The sequence below is a fragment of the Oncorhynchus masou genome, chromosome 30 (assembly GCF_036934945.1).
Source record: "Oncorhynchus masou masou isolate Uvic2021 chromosome 30, UVic_Omas_1.1, whole genome shotgun sequence".
Classification (NCBI taxonomy): Eukaryota; Metazoa; Chordata; class Actinopteri; order Salmoniformes; family Salmonidae; genus Oncorhynchus; species Oncorhynchus masou.
Genome location: NC_088241.1, coordinates 18,011,757 through 18,030,480, shown reverse-complemented (window position 1 = coordinate 18,030,480; position 18,724 = coordinate 18,011,757). Strand labels below are relative to the sequence as shown.

The following is an 18,724-nucleotide window of genomic DNA, read 5'->3' as shown; positions in this document are numbered from 1 at the left end:
AGAGAGTAGTGGGAGAGAGAGAGAGAGAGTAGGGGGAGAGAGAGAGTAGGGGAGAGAGAGAGAGAGAGAGAGAGAGAGAGTTAAGGAGGTCAACTATAGCAGCGGGAGCAAAGAGAGAAAGTGATGATTAGTCTCAGCTGTGACATGACAGAGAGAGAGAAAGAGGGATGGAGAAAGAGAGCGAGATAGAGACAGGGACATAACGAAGGATGCGGTATACCTCTGAGCACCCAGGGTTAGAGGCTGGTAGGGGCAGGGCACTAGGAGTGGGTGGAATGTGTATGTCTGCTGTGCTCAAAGGGTTTTGATCCCCCCCCCCCATCACATCCATCGTCCCACACACACTTCCACAGCTTTGATGAGGAGTGGGCTGCATCACTGTGTGTGTGTGTTGGGGGGGTGGAGACAGGAAGAGTGTGTAAGTGTGTCTGTTTCGCGTAAAGATCTGAGACTTCTTGGGCACAGCGGAAGTGTGTCACTACAGCTAACCCTGCTCAGCATGGACTCCACTACCACAGAGATGGGGAGACTCAGTGGAGAGAGGGATGTCTGAATAGAATAGGAGAGAGAGAGAGAGAGAGAGAGAGAGAGAGAGAGAGAGAGAATTGTGAAAGAGGGAAGGGGTACAGTACAGGCCCTCATATCAAATGGGATAGGGCTACAGGGGCTCAGTCAAAGCTCAACAGGTGCTCACGCTCCCCCTTCACTCAAACATGCAGGACAGATATAAAACATTGGATTCAAATGGCTTCCATTTTCGCTCAGACATAAAACAAATGACCTTTTACTTGGAACGATTTTAAAAGCACTTGACAATTATTATCATAACAATTTCCTAATAGCTATAAAAACATGCTCAGCCCCCAAATATAAAATACATGTAATATAGTAAGTAGTCAAACACACACATTCAAAATTCTAAATTCTCATAAAAAGTGGCAATATGACTAGGCTACACAGGATTTGCCTTCACCAGACCGCAATATAACCAGACCGCTTCTGGTGCTCTAAGCCACATATTTACATTATTTGCCTACCAATAATGATAACTTTTTTAAAGCAAATATTATGTATTTTATTACAATTAAATGTGTTTAAGTTTTACAAAAAAAAATTGACCAAAAATATCATCCAAACATTTGGATACAATTTTAAAAAGAAAAACGCTCAGAAAATAGACTAACCCTGATCAAATGCATTTTTGCTTGATGAAAAACGATTCATTTAAGAATATTTTTCTACCAAATAATAAAAGGCCTGACAGGGTAGAATATGGTAGGCCCGCCTCTGCCTAATAAATAGGCTAATTATTTCAGAATGGTCCTTGATTTCGTATCAATAAAGCGTTCAATGTCTTAAATTAATCCATTTCGAATTTCCCCTATTGCTTCAAATTTTCCTTCAAGTTTTTTAATCGTTCAAATATACACATTACAAAGACGTGACTTTGTAACTATTGCCTATTGATTCATTGTCTCCTCTGTTAAATTTTAGCAGCCTTCACAGTGGGTGCAGAGGGGCGAAGGCGTCTAAAACTTCCTCGACATTTAGGCTATCCTAAACGAACATGTTAATGTCCTTTAAGCACAATGCAAATGTTGGAAACGGGAGGTGTTACTTTAACTAACAATTGCTCCATCAGTTATCGAAAGCGTCGGCGCAGGAGAGTTTGTTTTGTTAATTGCTTGTCTTAATCCTAATTACAGTTTTGGGTGGAGCAGACTTGGGCGCGGAAAGAAGGGGTAGGCTACTTTGTATGGAAACTGTAGACTACAGACTCACCTCAACAATTTCATAGGATACACGCACGACAAAGAGATACGATCGGACCTAGGCCAGCAGCGCCTGAGTTTGGAAATTGGGAAAAGGATATCTTCCAGCGCTCCGCTGCAGGAGCTTCATAGCGCGGACAGGTAAAAGAGCTTGCACCCCGCTTCGCTTCGGTCCCTGCCGTTTGATAAACAACATTGAATAGTTTACATGTATTTGCTACGTTGTTTAGTGTAGGCTAAAAGTTCGTCTTGAATTAAGACATTAGAGCAGCCGACATTATCACGTTGTCGCATTTCATTCACATTCTGTTGTGTATGTAGCCTATAGGCTATATAACCTGTCGCCATAAACATTATCCTAATTTCATGTTTAGCAGGCTAATTGCTTAATAGTAGGCCTACAGATAAGCTACTCCGCAACACTGCCTGACAATATATTTTTACAAATATTCACAATTGTTTGGCTAAATTAAATAATTTTCTGAAAATCCTCTTCCCTTTTGTTGCAACTCTATATTAGCCTACTGATGAAAACAAACATTGAATTGTGTGGTCATTCAGTTAAGAATGCGATAAGGAATTGAATTGAGTCGCATTGAATGACCCTGCTATGAATCGAAAGTGATTGCATAGTATACATGACTGGAAGTGAGTTTTTTTTGCGTAGCCTAAAGTTCAGTCCTTTTACATTCTTTAACCCGACAAATAAGTCGGATAACAACCCGATATTTTGGACGAGTTGACCTGTTAGCCCCGTTTCGCTTCTTATCCGACAATCTCGTCTTGCACTGGTTATTCATTGTGCTGATTCGATCTTTACACCATGGCGTTCGCTAAACTGGCAAATGTGCCCGACCGGGCATTTGACAGTTTTTAACAGTTGAACACCCGCTGCGCAACGCTTTGCTTGCTGTCACGGGCACGGGGGTATGGTACATTAGCCTATATCTGTCCAGTGTAACACATACCACAACCTGACAACTACATAAACATTGTTTTTTAAGTACAGCTGTCGTGGGCAGTATTTGGGCTATAGCAAAGGCCCTAGGATCATATGTCCTATTGTTTTATGATTCGTTGCCCACTCTGCTCATAGGTGTATAAAACGTTTTTTTTTAAACCATGGTGTGGTTTACATATGCTTATCAATGCTATCATACAAATGTCAGTAATTCGACATTTGTCCGATGACGCAGCCACGTTGGAAGGTTGTGTTATCACAAAGTGCTGTGCTCATCATTGTGTGTGCAGTAGGCTTATGACTTCCCTCACATTGCCGAAAAGAGGCATGTGATTCTGGTTGTGACTGGACGCACGTTTCGGGTTGTTTACGGGAATGCACTGTGAACCTCGGTAAACATTTACCTGCGGAAAAGGTCTGCGAGCTTAAATAGGTTTCTCTATTTAGTGGTTGAAAGTTTCATTTATAGTTTCTAGAGTTGAGTCCGTTTTGCCCAGGGTATGAGTATGAGTCGCACACACATCCGTTTCTTTCTGTGAAAAACAAGAGAATCTCAGTCTTGTTACTTACACAATTGTCATTCTACACTATTGTTCAGTCTTTGAGTTAATGCAAAATTAAGATTTCATAAATCTAATATTTGGGAAATGTGCATTTGAGTTATGAAGCAAACATTGTAGTATTTTTATTACAGGAAGTGATGAAGTCATTACATCATTTGACGTTTGTGATAGTGGCAGGCCAGCTCTATCTGGACTCCAGTGTTTGATGGGCTAACTCTCACTCCCCTCTTTCCTTGCCTCATTGTCAGCAGTGTGTCAATGCCACTGGCCCCTGTTTCACTCTTAATGAAAAGTACAATGTAATCGGTGGCATGTGCCAAATAGACCATGATTAGCTCTTCCTCTGGGTTAAGGAGGGTGACTGTCTGGTGGTGTCGATCGTAACACACGTGTCCGCCGTGTGGACAGTCCCTCCAGATGGCTGAGGGGGGTGTGTGTGTGTGGTGTGTGTGTGTGAGTGTGCAGCCGCGGTGGATAGGCAAGATGAGGAGAGCTACTGCAATGCCTCAACCCCACCCTGCTCTACGCTGTAGGGGGGCTCGACCTGATGCATGCCACGCGTCTACACACACAGGTCCCTCAGCCCAAATGGGATAATGGCTTGGTCTAACCCCCCCCCCTCTAACTCTTTCCAGAACAACACCCAAATCCACTGTGCCTCCTCCGCGCACATACTTTTTGAGGAAAGTTCAAGCGGATACAAGCTTTGTTTGACACACACATGCCACAGGAAATGGTCAATAACAATCTTCTTGCTATGATCTTGTGAGAGGCATCCAGTAGACCGGAATTAAAACATATTGTGACAAAGGGGAGAAAATCAGTGACACTCCAGATCAACTCTCAAGATAAGATCCACTACTGTTGTGGGGAAAGTTTTGGGAACATTGATTGTGATATTCAAACTCTCTCACAATGTAAATAACAGTCAGGGCGTTTGAATGAGAAATGGACAGTGTAGCCAGTACTTCTCTTTTTGTGACAACAAGAACATGAAAAGCAGGACCGTTAAGCTGTATCTGCTATGAAGTCAATAAAGTTTGCCTCTTGTCTCAGAGGGAACCAGGAATTTGGAATGACTGCTAATCTCACCTGTGGTTTAGCCACCCCCACCCATTCCACCCACTCTCGTCCTCACCGCCTTTCTCTTCTTTCTTTTCATAATCCCTACCTCCTGATGTGTTGGCACCACAATTATGCTGTGTGTGTTATACTCTTAGCCCTGATAGGAGCCCTCTGTAAAACTAACAGAGACAGGAGGTCCCCATGCCCTTCTTTGTGTGCCCCCCCCCCCACCTCTCCTCCAGGCATGCAGGCCACATTAAATACCCTCCTCGGCCAGTGCATAAACAAAAAGAGCCATTTGACTTCAGAGCAGAGGGACCCCTCCCTACCCCCCCAGCCTCAGGCCTGCCTGCGCCCCCTCCTTCCTTTACAGTTTGAGGAGAGGGGAAAGGGATCAGGAGAGCCTACTGGGCCCAGATTGTTCCTAGCGAGCAAGCGGGTAGGGATGGACCACATGTGACTTTCAAAAGGGATAAGATGTTATTTTCTCTCTTGTTTTTTTGTTTAGTTGAAATCTTGTTTTTCTGGAGGGAGGGAGATGTTTTTTTTGGTAGGGGTTGGTCGCTACAGAGCATGATCATGTAGACCAGCTGGGGTGCAGATCGTGTGTGTTTGGGGCCGGTGGGTCGTCTGTTGGCAGGAAGGAGTAGGCAGCGAGTGATGTGGTCAACTCTCTGTCACCAGTGGGAGGGGAGAAAGGAAGAGGGAGGGATTGAAGACCCGGTTATGTCCTTTCTTTCTCCCCCCCCCCCCCCTGTCGCCCTCCCCTGCCTCATGTTTTATTTTCTTCATTATCATTCTTCATTAGCCCTCGCTCCACTCCGCCCCACTCAAGACTAATGTCAATCAAGAGGGGGAGAGTAGGGGATTTCCAGTTGAATTCCAGGACATGGTTGCTTGCTTTGAGTGGGCTTTGCTATGAGGATCTGATATACAGATCACGGATGGAGAAAAAGAGGACTAGATGGAGGAGGAGAGACGGTGTTTAGTGTTTTATTTAACCAGGGGCAGCAAGCCCTGGTCTTTTTATGCCTCAGTTTATTACCAGAGGCAAAGAGATAGAGAGGGATGTGTTGGTGAGACTGAGCCATGAGGCCAGTCCAGTGTCGCCCTCTAGAGGGTGTGTATCTGTGTGTGTGAGGAACGTCTGTCCGCAGCTCTGTGCTGGGTAAACAGTATAGGGGCATTGAGTCACTGTCACAGGATGTCCTCCTTCTACATTAAGACTCATAAATCCCCCCCTCCCCCAATCTATGTGTGTTTGTGGGGGGTTGTTGATATATAATAGTTGCACCGTTCCCCAACAGTCACCTATGTTAAGGGAATATGTTTTTGAGACTTTGATGTGGAACTGGCAACCTTTTCTAACATATTAAAGTTTTTCGAAGCCTGCAGGAGAATGTTTGAATTTATGTTCAGGTGTGTGATGGTACTTTTATGTTCCAATCGATATTGTTGTGTGGAGCAGCAAGATCTCATGCCTCAGGTGAAAGCGCCTGCTATTTCCATAGGGCATTGTGCGTTTGCCACTGCTACCCTGAATGAGCTGAAAGCGATCGTGTTCCTCATGGTGGTGGGCGGTCCTTGAGAGGGGGAGTGGAGACTGAATGAGGGAGGGACCACTGAGTGAATCAACATCTCCCTCACTTGTCAAGGGGCAGTCAGTTAAACAGAAGGCACTCACTGGAGCAGACACACGCGCTCACACACAGCACTCACACTCTGGAATAGTGCTTGGATCAGAGGGGGAGAGGGTGAACTGCACCTGTCCCACGTGCGCACACAAACACACTCACCCAGGTGATAGATCATTCGGCCCTATGTGTGGCTGGGACCAAAGCTTCTCGGTGAGTACGCTACTGAACCCTAGTCAATGGAGAAGGAGTCTTGTAGAATTTAAAAAATATATATTATTATTTTGGTACTTTCACTTTATTTTAAGGACACATTTACTACATTTTTTTCTAAATTATATTATTAGTTTTGAGGATTTTAATTTAAAGTTGTGTATTACATTTGTTTTGCTTGTAATAAGAATCGAACAAAGACTTTTCTAAATGAATCCAGTGACAACAACATATGAAGGTTTATTTTATGACTTATGACTTATATAAATAAGGTTTTCTCCTTGTTTGTCTGGCCACTCCATTATGCAATGAGTTGGTTAAACTTTCAATATATTGTGTAATAGAATATTTAAATGCAATCATTTTGAGTATTGAGATGGTTTAAATTGTTAAAAGCTTATTGTAGTTTGTCCACTTCAGCAGAATTATTTTAATTATTAAAATTCCAGGAATTGTCATTGGTTATAGCTTGCTTAAATTTGAAACTTGTATTTTCAAAGTCTGTTTTTAAACAATATCAGTAGTGTTATTTTAATATTTGAACAGAAGTGTGTGTGTGTGTGTGTGTGTGTGTGGGGGGGGGGGGATAAATCAGTTGGACAGGTTCTCAGTTTCAGTATTAGTTTTGCACAGCTGTCATAGAAAGATGTCTTTATTAGCAGGAACAGATTTTGACTAGTGTTTGGTATTATATTTATCTATATATTTAAATCCCTTTAAAGGATATTCATGAAATCAATGTCCAATAAATAATATCACAATATTAAATAGTTTGAAAGGATCTACTCTAAATTGAAATGGAATATCCTAGTTTGTTGTATTATAATTTCATGTATGTAATTATTTGGGATATTGTTTGTCGTACAGTTTGTTTTAAAGAAATGTTGGAAAAACGATTTGTTCTGTTACTCTTCCGTAAGTTCATTAATTACACTAGTCTCCTAGGAACCTGTTTTGTTGGCTTGAGTGAATGTTGTTGAGTATAGGGTCATGTTGAATTTTGTCAAGGTTTGGGGAATTTTGTCAAGGTTTTAGTTGTGATTTAGTTTTGGAGATTGTTGGAGGGTCAAGTAGATTTCTGGTGTGGGTTATGGTACGTTTTTCCTGAATTCTGTGAGTGAGTGACGGCGTATAAGGTTGCATTTCAGTCTATCATCAGCCTTGAAATTTGACAATCTGTGACATACAATCATTTATTCTACGTACACTTTTTTTGTGTGTGAGAGATGGTCTTGGGTGGGGAGCGTTTGAAGTTTGTTTGTGCTGCTGTGGCCCCTCAAATGGGAGAAGTTTGGCGCTCCCTCCCGACTGTCCCACACACACTTGGGGATGATTTGCCGGTTCCGCTACTCTGCTTCCAATTTTAGCTCCATTCAGACCCAGACAGGATTTCCTTCCTCCGCCTTCCCCTGTTTGTGACTCTTTTTCCACCCTGGGGATGTAGAGGGACAGGGACAGTGAGAGCATTAGGAAGAGGGGGATTAAGATACTGATGTTGACAGTTTGACAAGGAGGGAGAATGAAGAAGGGTAGGCTAGACAGATGTAGAGTTGGACAGAGTGGGAGAAGGGTACAGAGGGAATGAAGAGGGGTGGAGGGGGAGGGGTAGAGAATGAAGAGGGGGGGGAGAGACCGGGGGGGTAGCGTGGCTGGCCCTGACCTTATGCCAGCTTACATAGCCCACAGAAAGGACTCACAGCTTGGCTGCCATTGACCAATGACTGGTCAACCTATTTACACAAATCTGTCTTGCCCTGAGACACTAGCCAGATCAGCATACAGTATATAACACATGCATACTCTTGGGTCACACAACTCATCTGTAATAAAACATTCATAGACTTTTCACTCTGGATTCAATAAGTTTTTATGTAACTTATCTGAATAGAGTTGATGGTTTCCTGTGATTGAGTGTTTCCCTCTAAGTAGAGAGTAGTGGGGATCAGACTGTCCTGGGCTGGAGGCTAGTGGGGTCGGTCGACTGTGGCTCTTGTTCCCACAGAGAGAGCACAGACACTGTCTGCTTAGTCAGCCAGTCTCAAAGGAACTCGCCACTCACTGACTCATACTGGATAATAACGCTCCCCCCTTCTTTTTCTCCCCCTTGTCTTTCTTTCTGTTCTCTTTATCTCATCTCTCCCCTTCTACATTTTTTTTCCTTTCTCCTTCTCTCCATCTGTCTGTTTCTCTTGATCTTTTTTTTCTCTCACTCGCTCTCCCTTTCTCAGGCTACCTCTCATAGCTCGGCCATGTTGACTACTGAGGGGGCCCACACCGTAGAGCACGACGTCGTCAAAATGGACACAGAACCCCACAGGGACACGGAAACTCAGATGGGCACAGGATCCAAAATGGCCACCGACACAGACTCTAAGATGGAGGAGGCGGATATGATGAAGTGGACGGAGGCAGAGTTTGAGGAGAAGTGTACCTACACTGTCAAGGATACTCCGCGGGAGGCAGGAACGGAGAGCGAGGGGTTAACGAGAGCAGAGGCCTCGTTGCCTCGTAACCTGGCCTTCAAACAACTAGCGGAATCCAAAGAGGTAGGAGGACACGTGTGTGTGTGTGTGTGTGTGTGTGTACCTGCATAAATACACACACCGTCTGTAAACCCATATGCCCCCCCCCCAAACTCGCATGACTCCACTTTAGGTAAAATATGACAGCAGGAGAAATGTCAGCCAGGGGAAATTGTGGAGAGGAGCGTGTCTCGTTGTTAAAGATCGTACACTGGAGCACGGCGACGACCTGTATGTGTTGTAGGAGCGGTGTGGAAGCCCAGTGTGGAGGGGAATTCATACACACTCTCTCTGAGGTGTGATGCAAGTTGCTACAGAGCCTCCGCAGTGAGAAATGAGCTCCCACCCATCCATGAAGAGTCATTAATCATACTTAGTCCTGCTGTTGACAGGAGCTTCATCAACACATCCTGATAGACACACAGAGACAGGTATGGAAAATGGTTATCTCTCGATGTTCTCACTTTGTCGCGCTGTCTCTTCTATCCCCTAGAGGGCGCACTAGTCAGTCCTACACGAGACCAGACCCAGCTCTCCCTACCTACATACCTACCTGTCTAACTCTGTCCAAATATCACCTTCTTCACAACCCGAACTTATCCCCAGTCTAACTGTTGAACACTGTAGAATATGTGTGAGGGGTCACAAGGTTAGGTGGGGGAGCGTGTTGCATTTTGTGGCTTTAACCTGATCAAGACCGCATGATTTGGTTGCAATTAATAGATTTTCTCGTCATTGCTCATCTGTTTCTTATCACCCTGTGTGTGTGAGAATGAGTGTTTCCCACCACGTTTGTTTATGACCTGATACGGTATCAGTCAATATTTATCACCTTCACAGAAGGGACCACTAAGATTGATAGAGGAAAATGAGAGGATGTAGAAAGAATATAGCATTTACCAGTGATCAAAGGATATTGACTTAGTCATTTAGAGAGCATTGTAAAGTCAGTTAATAAGTTATCCTCAAAACACCCCTAATCTTGAGGCATGGTCTGGCCCTGGGGTGGAAATGGGAAGGGGGATTTCCCAATCCTTTAGGGGGTGGGTGTTTTGTGTAGGATATGCATGAAGGGGGAAAGGGTGTGTGTGCGTGCGCACGCGTGCGTGCAAGTGTAGACTATGTGTAGGGGGTTTGGTGAATACATCAGAGTTTATCATGGTTAGGAGAAGCTGAACGTCTAGGTTTGATAATCCCTCTGTTTCAGACGGATGCACTTCCCTTGCTGTTCTTCCTTCCTCCCTCCCATTTCAATTTCTTTCCCTTCTATTTTTAATGTAAATTGTTTTGCAAGGAACAAAAGCACTTCAATATCAGGTGTGGATATCTTCCTCTAAGGCAAATAGTCTATTTAGATAATGAGTTGTTTTGATGTGGTAGGGTGTGTTGTGTGGTTCGGAGAGTGGGTGTCAGAGGGAGTGGCCCTGTGGTCAATTAGAAAGGAGCAGAGAAGGTGAGGCGAGGAGGGCGAGATGCTCTGTGTCACAACCTGGCTGAGATGGAGGAAACTCTTTCCCTCAGGGTGTCTAACTCTTCCTGTTGGCACTGGATAAAGGTTAGGTGTGTGTTTGCTTATGTTCACACACTTAAAACACACAGCAAATGTGGCTTGTGGAAAAAGTGTGACTGTCCAATTCCCAACTTAGGCCACAGATTCTTTCTAGTACAGAGTAGTAATTAAACACACACAGAGAGGGAGGCAGCCTTGTTTGTTGATTTGATCATGATGGGTTCTTCCGGCCGTCTTCATGTGAAGACTGTGACCTCCTGGCAGGATGCGATAACGTAAATCCTCTAACCACAGAACACACACACACTTCAACTAATGGTCTTTATCGCTGTCCTGTAGGTGATTGGAGTGGCCAGCAGAGAGTACATCCCCAAAGGAACACGCTTCGGCCCCTTGGTGGGTCAGATTTACACTGCAGACAGCGTCCCCAAAGACGCCAACAGGAAGTACTTCTGGAGGGTGAGTGGTTTTCCCTCCTGTCCACTAACACACACACACACACAGCGAGGGCTTCACTTTCAGTAAAAGACAGCCACAGAGGAAGAAAAACAATCATAGGTCATTTCCTGTTCCACTGACTGACTGAGTGTGATGTCACAGCCAGGGTCTCTGCATTCTGAAGAAGTTTGTGTGTGGAGACAGAAGGGGTTTTCTCTCTAATCATTCTGAGACTAAGGCTCTCCACTGTGTGTGTGTGGTACATCCTGTGTGTATGCAGTTTTTATAGACATACTTGTCTCAGACACACACAACACCGATTTCATCATGATACATCTGCTGGGTGAAGCCTGCTGTTCAATAGTGGTTGTCTGATCAGTAAGTGTGGCAGCTAGTACAGTAAGAACTGTAGTGGAACAATGGTGGAGGAATATGACAATTTTACACTGTACACAGGAACAGTGCTTCAGTGTCACTTCCAGGAACAATGACAATGTAGCACTCATACAATGTAGCACCCCCCCCCCCCACCACCACACACACACACAGGCACTCACCTAGATTCAACAACATCCCAAAGCAATGTGTTCTATTTCATGTCCCTTGCTCAGGCAAACCACAACAACAGAGTTATAGGCCTCTCTCTCGATGATGGTGTTGATGGCCACAATCAGATAGGCGAGAGGCTGGTCTATGAGTGGGGGAAGATTCAGAATGAGTGTGGTTGACATTGTCGGCGTGACGTATTCTCTGACTCAACTCCTTTGGACGTGTATAAGAGAGGAGAGGCTCCTACTCGCTGTCTCACCATCTCTGTCTGTATAACTGGCTATAAGGTCTGGAGTGGAGGAGGGGAGAGATTGAACGAGTCTACTCTTTAATGATGTTACACTCGCGCTGCTGAAAATATGATTTGTCGACATATTTAGTCGTTACTCAGCACAGTTTTTCTGGAGCGTTCTAAACTTGCCATTGAGACTTCCTTGCCCGTTAACCTTTGACCATTTCCTTACTCTCCGTCCCCTCAGATCTACTCGGAGGGCGACTTCCACCACTTTGTGGACGGCCTGGACGAGGAGCGGTCTAACTGGATGCGCTACGTCAACCCGGCCCACTCGGCGGGGGAGCAGAACCTGGCGGCGTGCCAGACTGGCACGAACATCTACTTCTACACGGTGAGGGCCATCCCCCCTGGCACCGAGCTGCTGGTGTGGTACTGCCCAGAGTTCGCTCACCGCCTCCACTACCCGCCCTCTGGAGAGCTCATGATGCAGAAACTCAGTAAGACCTTTCATATGAAACCTTATTACATGGATGTTATACCATAGTAATAACACTGTAAACTGTCAGTTATATAATGATCATATACTGTATGCAATTCTTTATTACATAGTAATAACACTGTATCCTTGGACGTATAGTAATATTAGTGTACTATTGGTGTTATGTTGATTAACTTTCCATGGTCATCTTGAGTGTGAGTTCTTTTATTTAGCACATACCTGCTCAGTGTTGGTGTGTGTCGTGAGAGTGTATATTTTTGAGAGCCTGACAGTGTTTCTGAGGGGAGCCACGTCTCCTTCCTCTCTGAACATCAGCCTGGCATTACCACACACAGCCCCTCGACCTTTCATCTCTGTCAGCGCCACCGTTGCGTGTGTGTGGTCACTCTGGTCATAAAGTCAATCAGCTAAATGCAAATATGAGTAAGTGTGTGAGGAAGCAAAAAAAAACAAGAGTGCGATGGATTGGAGGGAAAAGAGTGAGCGAGAGAGAGAGCGCCAGACAGAGTAGGATGGGAGGAGCCAGCATTCTGCCTCCAGGTGTAGTAGGTAGTGACTACAGTTCCCCGGGAGATGCACATCTCCTGGGGCAGAGAGACACAGGGTCCTGGGTGCCCTCATGGTACTGGCCCCTCTGGCCCCTACTCTTTCTCTATGGCCCCTGTAATTAAACCACCCCACTACTGCAGGTGTCCCTGTTGACCTGGGAATGACGACATACTCACCTCTTTCTTCTCTGTCTCGGTCCATCTCTCTCCCTGTGTCTTTCTCCATTAACCCAGTCATAGTAGAACCAGACGTATGTGTGTGTCTTGGTTGTGTGTGAGTCAGCAGAACTGGCTGGTCTGAAATGACTGAACTCCAGCTCTTCTCGCTCTCCCTCTTTGTGTGACAGCTGTTTTTCTTTCTCCATATTTGAGTGTGTGTGTGACAATCAATGACAATAAGTTTTGCACAGACGTATGGCACCTGTTAGCATTTCCTGTTCTAAATGTGTGTTCGTTCAAACGCATACTATCCTACTCACACCCCCTCTCCCTTGCATGCAAGCACACACATACCCGGAGAGGCATTTCATTCCAACACACTCACTCTTTTAATCTCAAAAGTGTGTGTGCGCACACGTGCCCCTGTGCGTGTTTGTGTGTGACGGGCTGACGGCTCCTTGGCGTTCTCCCTAATTTATTTGGCACTTTAAAAGTGGAGAGACAGGGGAGGGAGGGAGGAGAGGAAGAAAAGCGTCTCCTCTATTGACTACTTGAACTTCCTGGCGGTGGGACTGTGCTGACAGATTGATATCTCCAAGATGGCCACCCTGTTTGTTTTCTGTAAGAAAGGAGGGGAAAGAGAGGAGGGCTGGGAGTGGTGTTATCTGAGGGGGAGGACAGAGAGGAGGAAAGGGGGGCACACTGATAACCTCTGTTTACATACTGCCGCTGTAGTGGTGTGGGGGTCACTGTGTTGGTTGAAAGTCTGTCGAGTAATTCTGAGTGCTGGAAAGCTTAATGTATATACACGTTAGTGGACATGCGCACACAGATTCGTGACCCTCTAGTAAAGGTTCAATGGGTAGTAAATGGATGGGATTGACGTCAGCTCTAAATCCCAACTCTGATGGAGGTTTAACAGGTGAGGATGTGCTAACCGACATGCAGAGGCATTTAGTGTGTGTAGCCTGGAAGCGACAAAGGCCTCTTTGTTATGGGGTGTGTGTGTGAGACAGGGGGAGAGAGTCAGGAGGAGAGGGCAGGTTGAGGCCAAATTTTGGAGAGGAAACTTTCAATCAGCCCTGCCCCCATTTGGATTTTTATCTTGATTTTTATCTGCCCCCAGACCACCTCTATACACACACGCACACCCTGCCCAGAGGCAGCCGTCACGCCTCACTTCCTGTCTTTTAGCCCCCCATGATCGTTCGTCAAATCTGTCGCTCTAATTGGACCACTGGGTTACTGTGTTCCTAACCCCTCCTCCCCCCTTACACTCTACAGCTCAAAGACCATTATTTCTCCTAAGCTAAAGACATGTCTAGATAAGTTTTTCTTCCTGTGGGCACTTTAAAATGCTCCTGACACCAAGTCAAAGGGAAACGTGGTCTTCAGTCAGAGGGAGAACAGTGTGTCTGACCTCTCTCTCTCTCTCTCCCTCCTCTACAGAGCAGTCTCTGCTGGAAGCCAAGCAGCAGGCCAGTGAGGAGCATGTCAGCAGCAGCGCCCCAGTCAAGATAGAACACAGTGTCTCCTCCATCCTCAGGGGCCCCACCACCTCCAGCAAGAGGGAGCCCAGCCGGCCACTGGCCACGCGACCCCGCTGTGCCGACAGCCCCGAGCGACCTCTGTACCCCCGTGCCCTCTACCCCCCATTCCGCCCCCACCCTCATCTGACTGAAGAGTTCCTGAGTTGTAAGACCAGCACGGTACAGTTTGGTTACACAGCGATCAGATCACCAGGCAACCAGTCGTCAGCGACCCCAAGTCCGTCGGCGCGGAGCAGTCCGGAGAGTAGCCCCCATGGTAGCCCCGCAGCTCCCCAACCCACACCCCCATCCTCCTCTTTTTACTCCCGAGGTTTGGGTCCCTTCCCAGGCTACTCTCCACCAGCCGCCCCCCTTTCCTCGCCATTCTACCCTCCCGGCCCCCACTACTCCCGCTACATGCTACCCCACCACTACCCACTACCTGGGGGTGGGGTGCCCACTGTTGGGGGCATGTTTCCAAGAATGTACCCTCTCTTCAGCAGCCTGCTGCCCCCCCACATGCCCCTGCTGCCTGGGGAGGCGGGGAGAAGGTTCTTACTGCCTGACTCCTCCCACCCCTCATTCTCCACCCACAGGGACTTCCTCCACTCCGCCCCCACCAGTGCCTTCTCGGCCGCCACCACCCTCAAGGACAAGGCCGGCCCCCACTACCCCAATCACCCCTACCCTGGCCATGCTCATCCTCACCCACACGGGCACCCCCACGCCCCCACCAGCGGCTCCCCTACAGCGGGCACGGCAGCCCCTAGCGAGCGTGTGCCCACCAAGCCTACCTCAGCACTGCTGGGCAGTGCCAGCGGCCGGCAAGAGGAGGAGGCCATGAACCTGAGCAAGATGAAGCGGGGTGGTGGCTCTACAGGCTACAAGACCCTGCCTTACCCACTCAAGAAGCAGAACGGCAAGATCAAGTACGAGTGTAACGTCTGCAGCAAGACCTTCGGCCAACTCTCTAACCTCAAGGTGAGACTGGAGACATTCTGTTCGCTCCCTTCATTCCATGCAGCCAGACTACTTTGTGTTCCCTTGCATTGAACCCAACTGACATCATTGTGTCCTTGCTGTGTTTAGGTGCACTTGCGTGTCCACAGCGGTGAGCGACCCTTCAAGTGTTCGACCTGCAGTAAGGGCTTCACCCAGCTGGCCCACCTGCAGAAACACTTCCTGGTGCACACTGGAGAGAAGCCCCATGAGTGCTCGGTAAAGACCACCACAAATTCTATGCTAGCCTCGAAGTCTATTAAGCTAGCTAGCTGCAGCATATACATAAGCAACGCTGAACTTCCTCCTCTAACCCTTGTCCTCTTTCCCCCCAGGTGTGCCATAAGCGCTTCAGCAGCACCAGCAACCTAAAGACCCACCTGCGCCTCCACTCGGGTGAGAAGCCCTACTCGTGCAAGCTCTGCCCTGCCAAGTTCACCCAGTTTGTCCACCTCAAGCTGCACAAGCGCCTTCACTCCCGCGAGCGGCCACACAAGTGCCCCCACTGCCACCGCCACTACATTCACCTGTGCAGCCTGCGGCTACACCTGAAGGGCTACTGCCTGGCTGCCGTCACCTCCTCAGGTGGCCCCACCCCCAGCCCCTCCACCCAGGAAGAGCTCCAGCGCATCAACGAGGAGATTGAGCGCTTCGACATGAGCGACCACGCTGAGAGGCTGGACCAGCTCCAGGGAGGGGTTGAGGTCGAGGCTGTCCTGGAGAAGCAGGTCCTGGGGATGCTGTGGAGGGAGATGGACCTCAAGACCTCTGGCTACCACCACCACAAGGGCGGCGCAAGCGAACTCCAGTCTACAGGTTGCGGCCTGTACAATTCAGTCAATGAGACGTCGGTTATCAAACTGCGCCGAAGCAGTCCACTTCTTCCTTCCAACGTCACGATCAAGCAGGAGTCCGAGGAACAGGCTTGAGCTCACCGTTTAAAGGACGTTGAGTCAGACTGTGGCTCTGAGAACTTGGTTAGCAGGAGCAATGAGTGTAAATATATTTTTGATGGTTGTAGCGACTGGGGTTTTCAAACTTTCAGGGACTTCTGTACTCAGGGCTCCAAGAGACACTGTCCCCAGACTACTAAACTGTTCCACTGTGTCCTACACTTAAGACAGGACAATCATCCACCCTGGATTTCATATCATTATTATTACTATTATTTGTCTCTCTTCCAAGTGTTATTTTTGTTCAATTTGTTATATAACCTCCTTAATTTATTATGCGATCTTTTGTCTTCAAAAAGCAATATGTGGAAGTGATGTTGACAATGACCAGGTAATTCATTGTAATTTACTGTTTGTTTGTTTTTCTGGTTTTGATTTCACTCTGGGGCCATTTCTTTGTATATACTTTCTCTCTCTCTGCCTGTATCTGTCCTGTGTGACCTGTTGAGAAGCAGGGGTGCCCACTTCTTTTTTATTTTATTTAAACAATATAGCAGGTTAAACAAGGGTCAAAGGTCACAACTTTGTTTTGCCAAAGGTGAACACGAACTGTTGATTAGAAAGAAAAGGTGTTGCTTGACCTTCTGACCCTTCCAGCAAGCGTCCCTATGTCCACGCTCATCCTGAGCTCTACAAAAAAGGGCTTTTTGTTTGTTTGTATATTTTCAACAACAGTTACCTCAATGTGTGTATGATTGTATGCCTGTGAGTAGGAGTGTGTGTCTGTTCAGAGGGAAACTGAAGGCAAGTGTGTTTCTATTTATTGCTTTTGCTACTTGAAGACTCCAAAATGAACTGGAGTGCAGCTCCACATGATCCAAAGTGCAGCGAAGTCAATATGTAGCATATAAAGACTGAGTCCGGGAATCCCCCACCCACAGTTCAAGGGGACTTCAAAACACTGTCAATAGCAAAAGGAGACCAAGTAAACCTTCTCAAATGGGATTTGTCAGATTTGAGGCGAGTAACCAAAGTTTACTTGGCTTTAGTTTCAAACACACCAAAAAGAAGAGACTTTTAAAGAATCGAAAAAGAAGACCAAGAGTACTGTTTGTCTGTGAAGTGTTAGCTCTTTAGCTGTGGTTTTGTAGTTTTTGTTTTGTTTGAGAAAAATGTATCCCCCTTCTCATTCTTAAATGGCACAGACCAAAGCACCTCGGCCTTCTTATGCACTGGCCCCTCCCCTTTATGACTTAATTGCCGGTGCTCCTCCCACTATTCAATATGATTGGACTGTTATAATGGCTGTAAGATGACATATGGTTTGTCTCCATAGCAACTGACCCCATGCAGGTGACCTGGAAGTAGTTGCACATCAGTCCCCATTCTTTTTTCTCTCTCCTTCTCTTCCTCCAACCCTAAAGTATGACCAAAGCATCCCCTTTCATCTTTAGCCCTAGAGGAGGAAAAATTAAAAAAAAAAATACTGTCTCTGTTTACATAGTTATTTATGTGCAAAATGTAAATTTATGATAAATGTCCACAGTTCGAATCTGACTCTTTGTGTGTGAGTTTTTATCTGCCTCCTGTTTTGGGTATTGTGCTTTAGGAGAAGCAGCTAGCAGACATTAGGGTCTCAGTATTCTATGGGTTCTTGTAGATCATGTTGCTTCCACCTCTCATGTAGCCCCAGATCAGTGGTCATGGAGGAAAGGACAGGAGAGGTAGCTAGTTAAAGCTAATGAGACACCACTTTGCATCGGACAATATGAGGCATCATCAAAGTGGTAAGCATGTCTTTTTGGTTTAAATCAAGACACTGGAAGAATTTCCAAGGGATGGAATGAATGGAGAATAGTGTATTTAGAAGACACACAAACCTTTCATTGACCTCAACACAAGATTTCTATGAATGTTCTAGTCATGCATGGTCGGTATGTTTGTCCATTCACAAAAAAAAAAAAAAAAGTTTATTGCGTGCCGTGCTGAACTAAAAGAGAGGAAAAGGAAATAAGAGTACATTTGGAACACATCCCCCTACCCCACGGCAATAGTAACTGTGGTCGGTCTTTTATCCTCAGTTTATCCTGTACCATTTCCTCCATGAGCGTCTGCTCATTGAAAAAGTGAATAATTCAGTACAGACTGCAGGCTCTGTACAACCAAACCCACAGTGTAGTATATACAGCAGCATAACAGACCTGTTTTTCTCCTGGCCAAGTAAAACAATGGTTTTGGGCAGTGTAAAAATACTACACATCACCTTACTCTGGTTTCAGAGTACGGCACGTACAGGTAACTGCCAAAATAAAGGAAACAACATAAAGGGGTTGAGTGGACCTAACCCAGAACAGATCTGCTAGAACCCTTGTTTACTTGTTTCCTTTATTTTGGCAGTTGCCTGTATGTATACCTACAAGGCACAATCATAAACAAGCTCTATTATAATGTAAACGTTGAATAGCTCAGCTGTGCTAGCTGGCTTATGTTTCTGACCTAGCATTTATTTGGTTTATTTCAAGACGAGCTGGAATGTAGCCATTACCATTTGCCTATGAACTTGCTTCTGTTTGAGAATTTTCTGCATTAGCAAACAAGAACTGTCGTCTGAGTTTGTAGCGTAGCCTACGTGCTC

General features: G+C 46.2%; 1 protein-coding gene across 2 annotated transcripts; it reads left to right on the top strand.

The window, feature by feature from the left end:
* Nucleotides 1-1,700: 1,700 nt before the first annotated feature.
* Nucleotides 1,701-17,646, top strand: LOC135522220 (PR domain zinc finger protein 1-like). 2 transcript variants are annotated; one of them, XM_064948283.1, is made up of 7 exons: nucleotides 1,701-1,913; nucleotides 8,437-8,754; nucleotides 10,580-10,699; nucleotides 11,707-11,959; nucleotides 14,118-15,178; nucleotides 15,287-15,415; nucleotides 15,532-17,646. In XM_064948283.1, the coding sequence occupies exons 2-7, from the start codon at nucleotides 8,458-8,460 to the stop codon at nucleotides 16,123-16,125; spliced, it is 2,454 nt and encodes an 817-aa protein (XP_064804355.1). In that variant the 5' UTR covers nucleotides 1,701-1,913; nucleotides 8,437-8,457; the 3' UTR covers nucleotides 16,126-17,646. The 2 variants fall into 2 exon arrangements, with proteins under 2 accessions (XP_064804355.1, XP_064804354.1); XM_064948282.1 differs by lacking the exon at nucleotides 1,701-1,913 and adding an exon at nucleotides 6,005-6,208.
* Nucleotides 17,647-18,724: the final 1,078 nt, after the last annotated feature.

Coding starts and splice junctions, on each gene's coding strand:
- LOC135522220 (XM_064948282.1), top strand. CDS start 6,182: ATGTGTGGCTGGGACCAAAGCTTCTCG. Junction 11,960..14,117: donor GCTCATGATGCAGAAACTCA/GTAAGACCTTTC, acceptor CCTCCTCTACAG/AGCAGTCTCTGCTGGAAGCC. Junction 15,179..15,286: donor GCCAACTCTCTAACCTCAAG/GTGAGACTGGAG, acceptor TGCTGTGTTTAG/GTGCACTTGCGTGTCCACAG.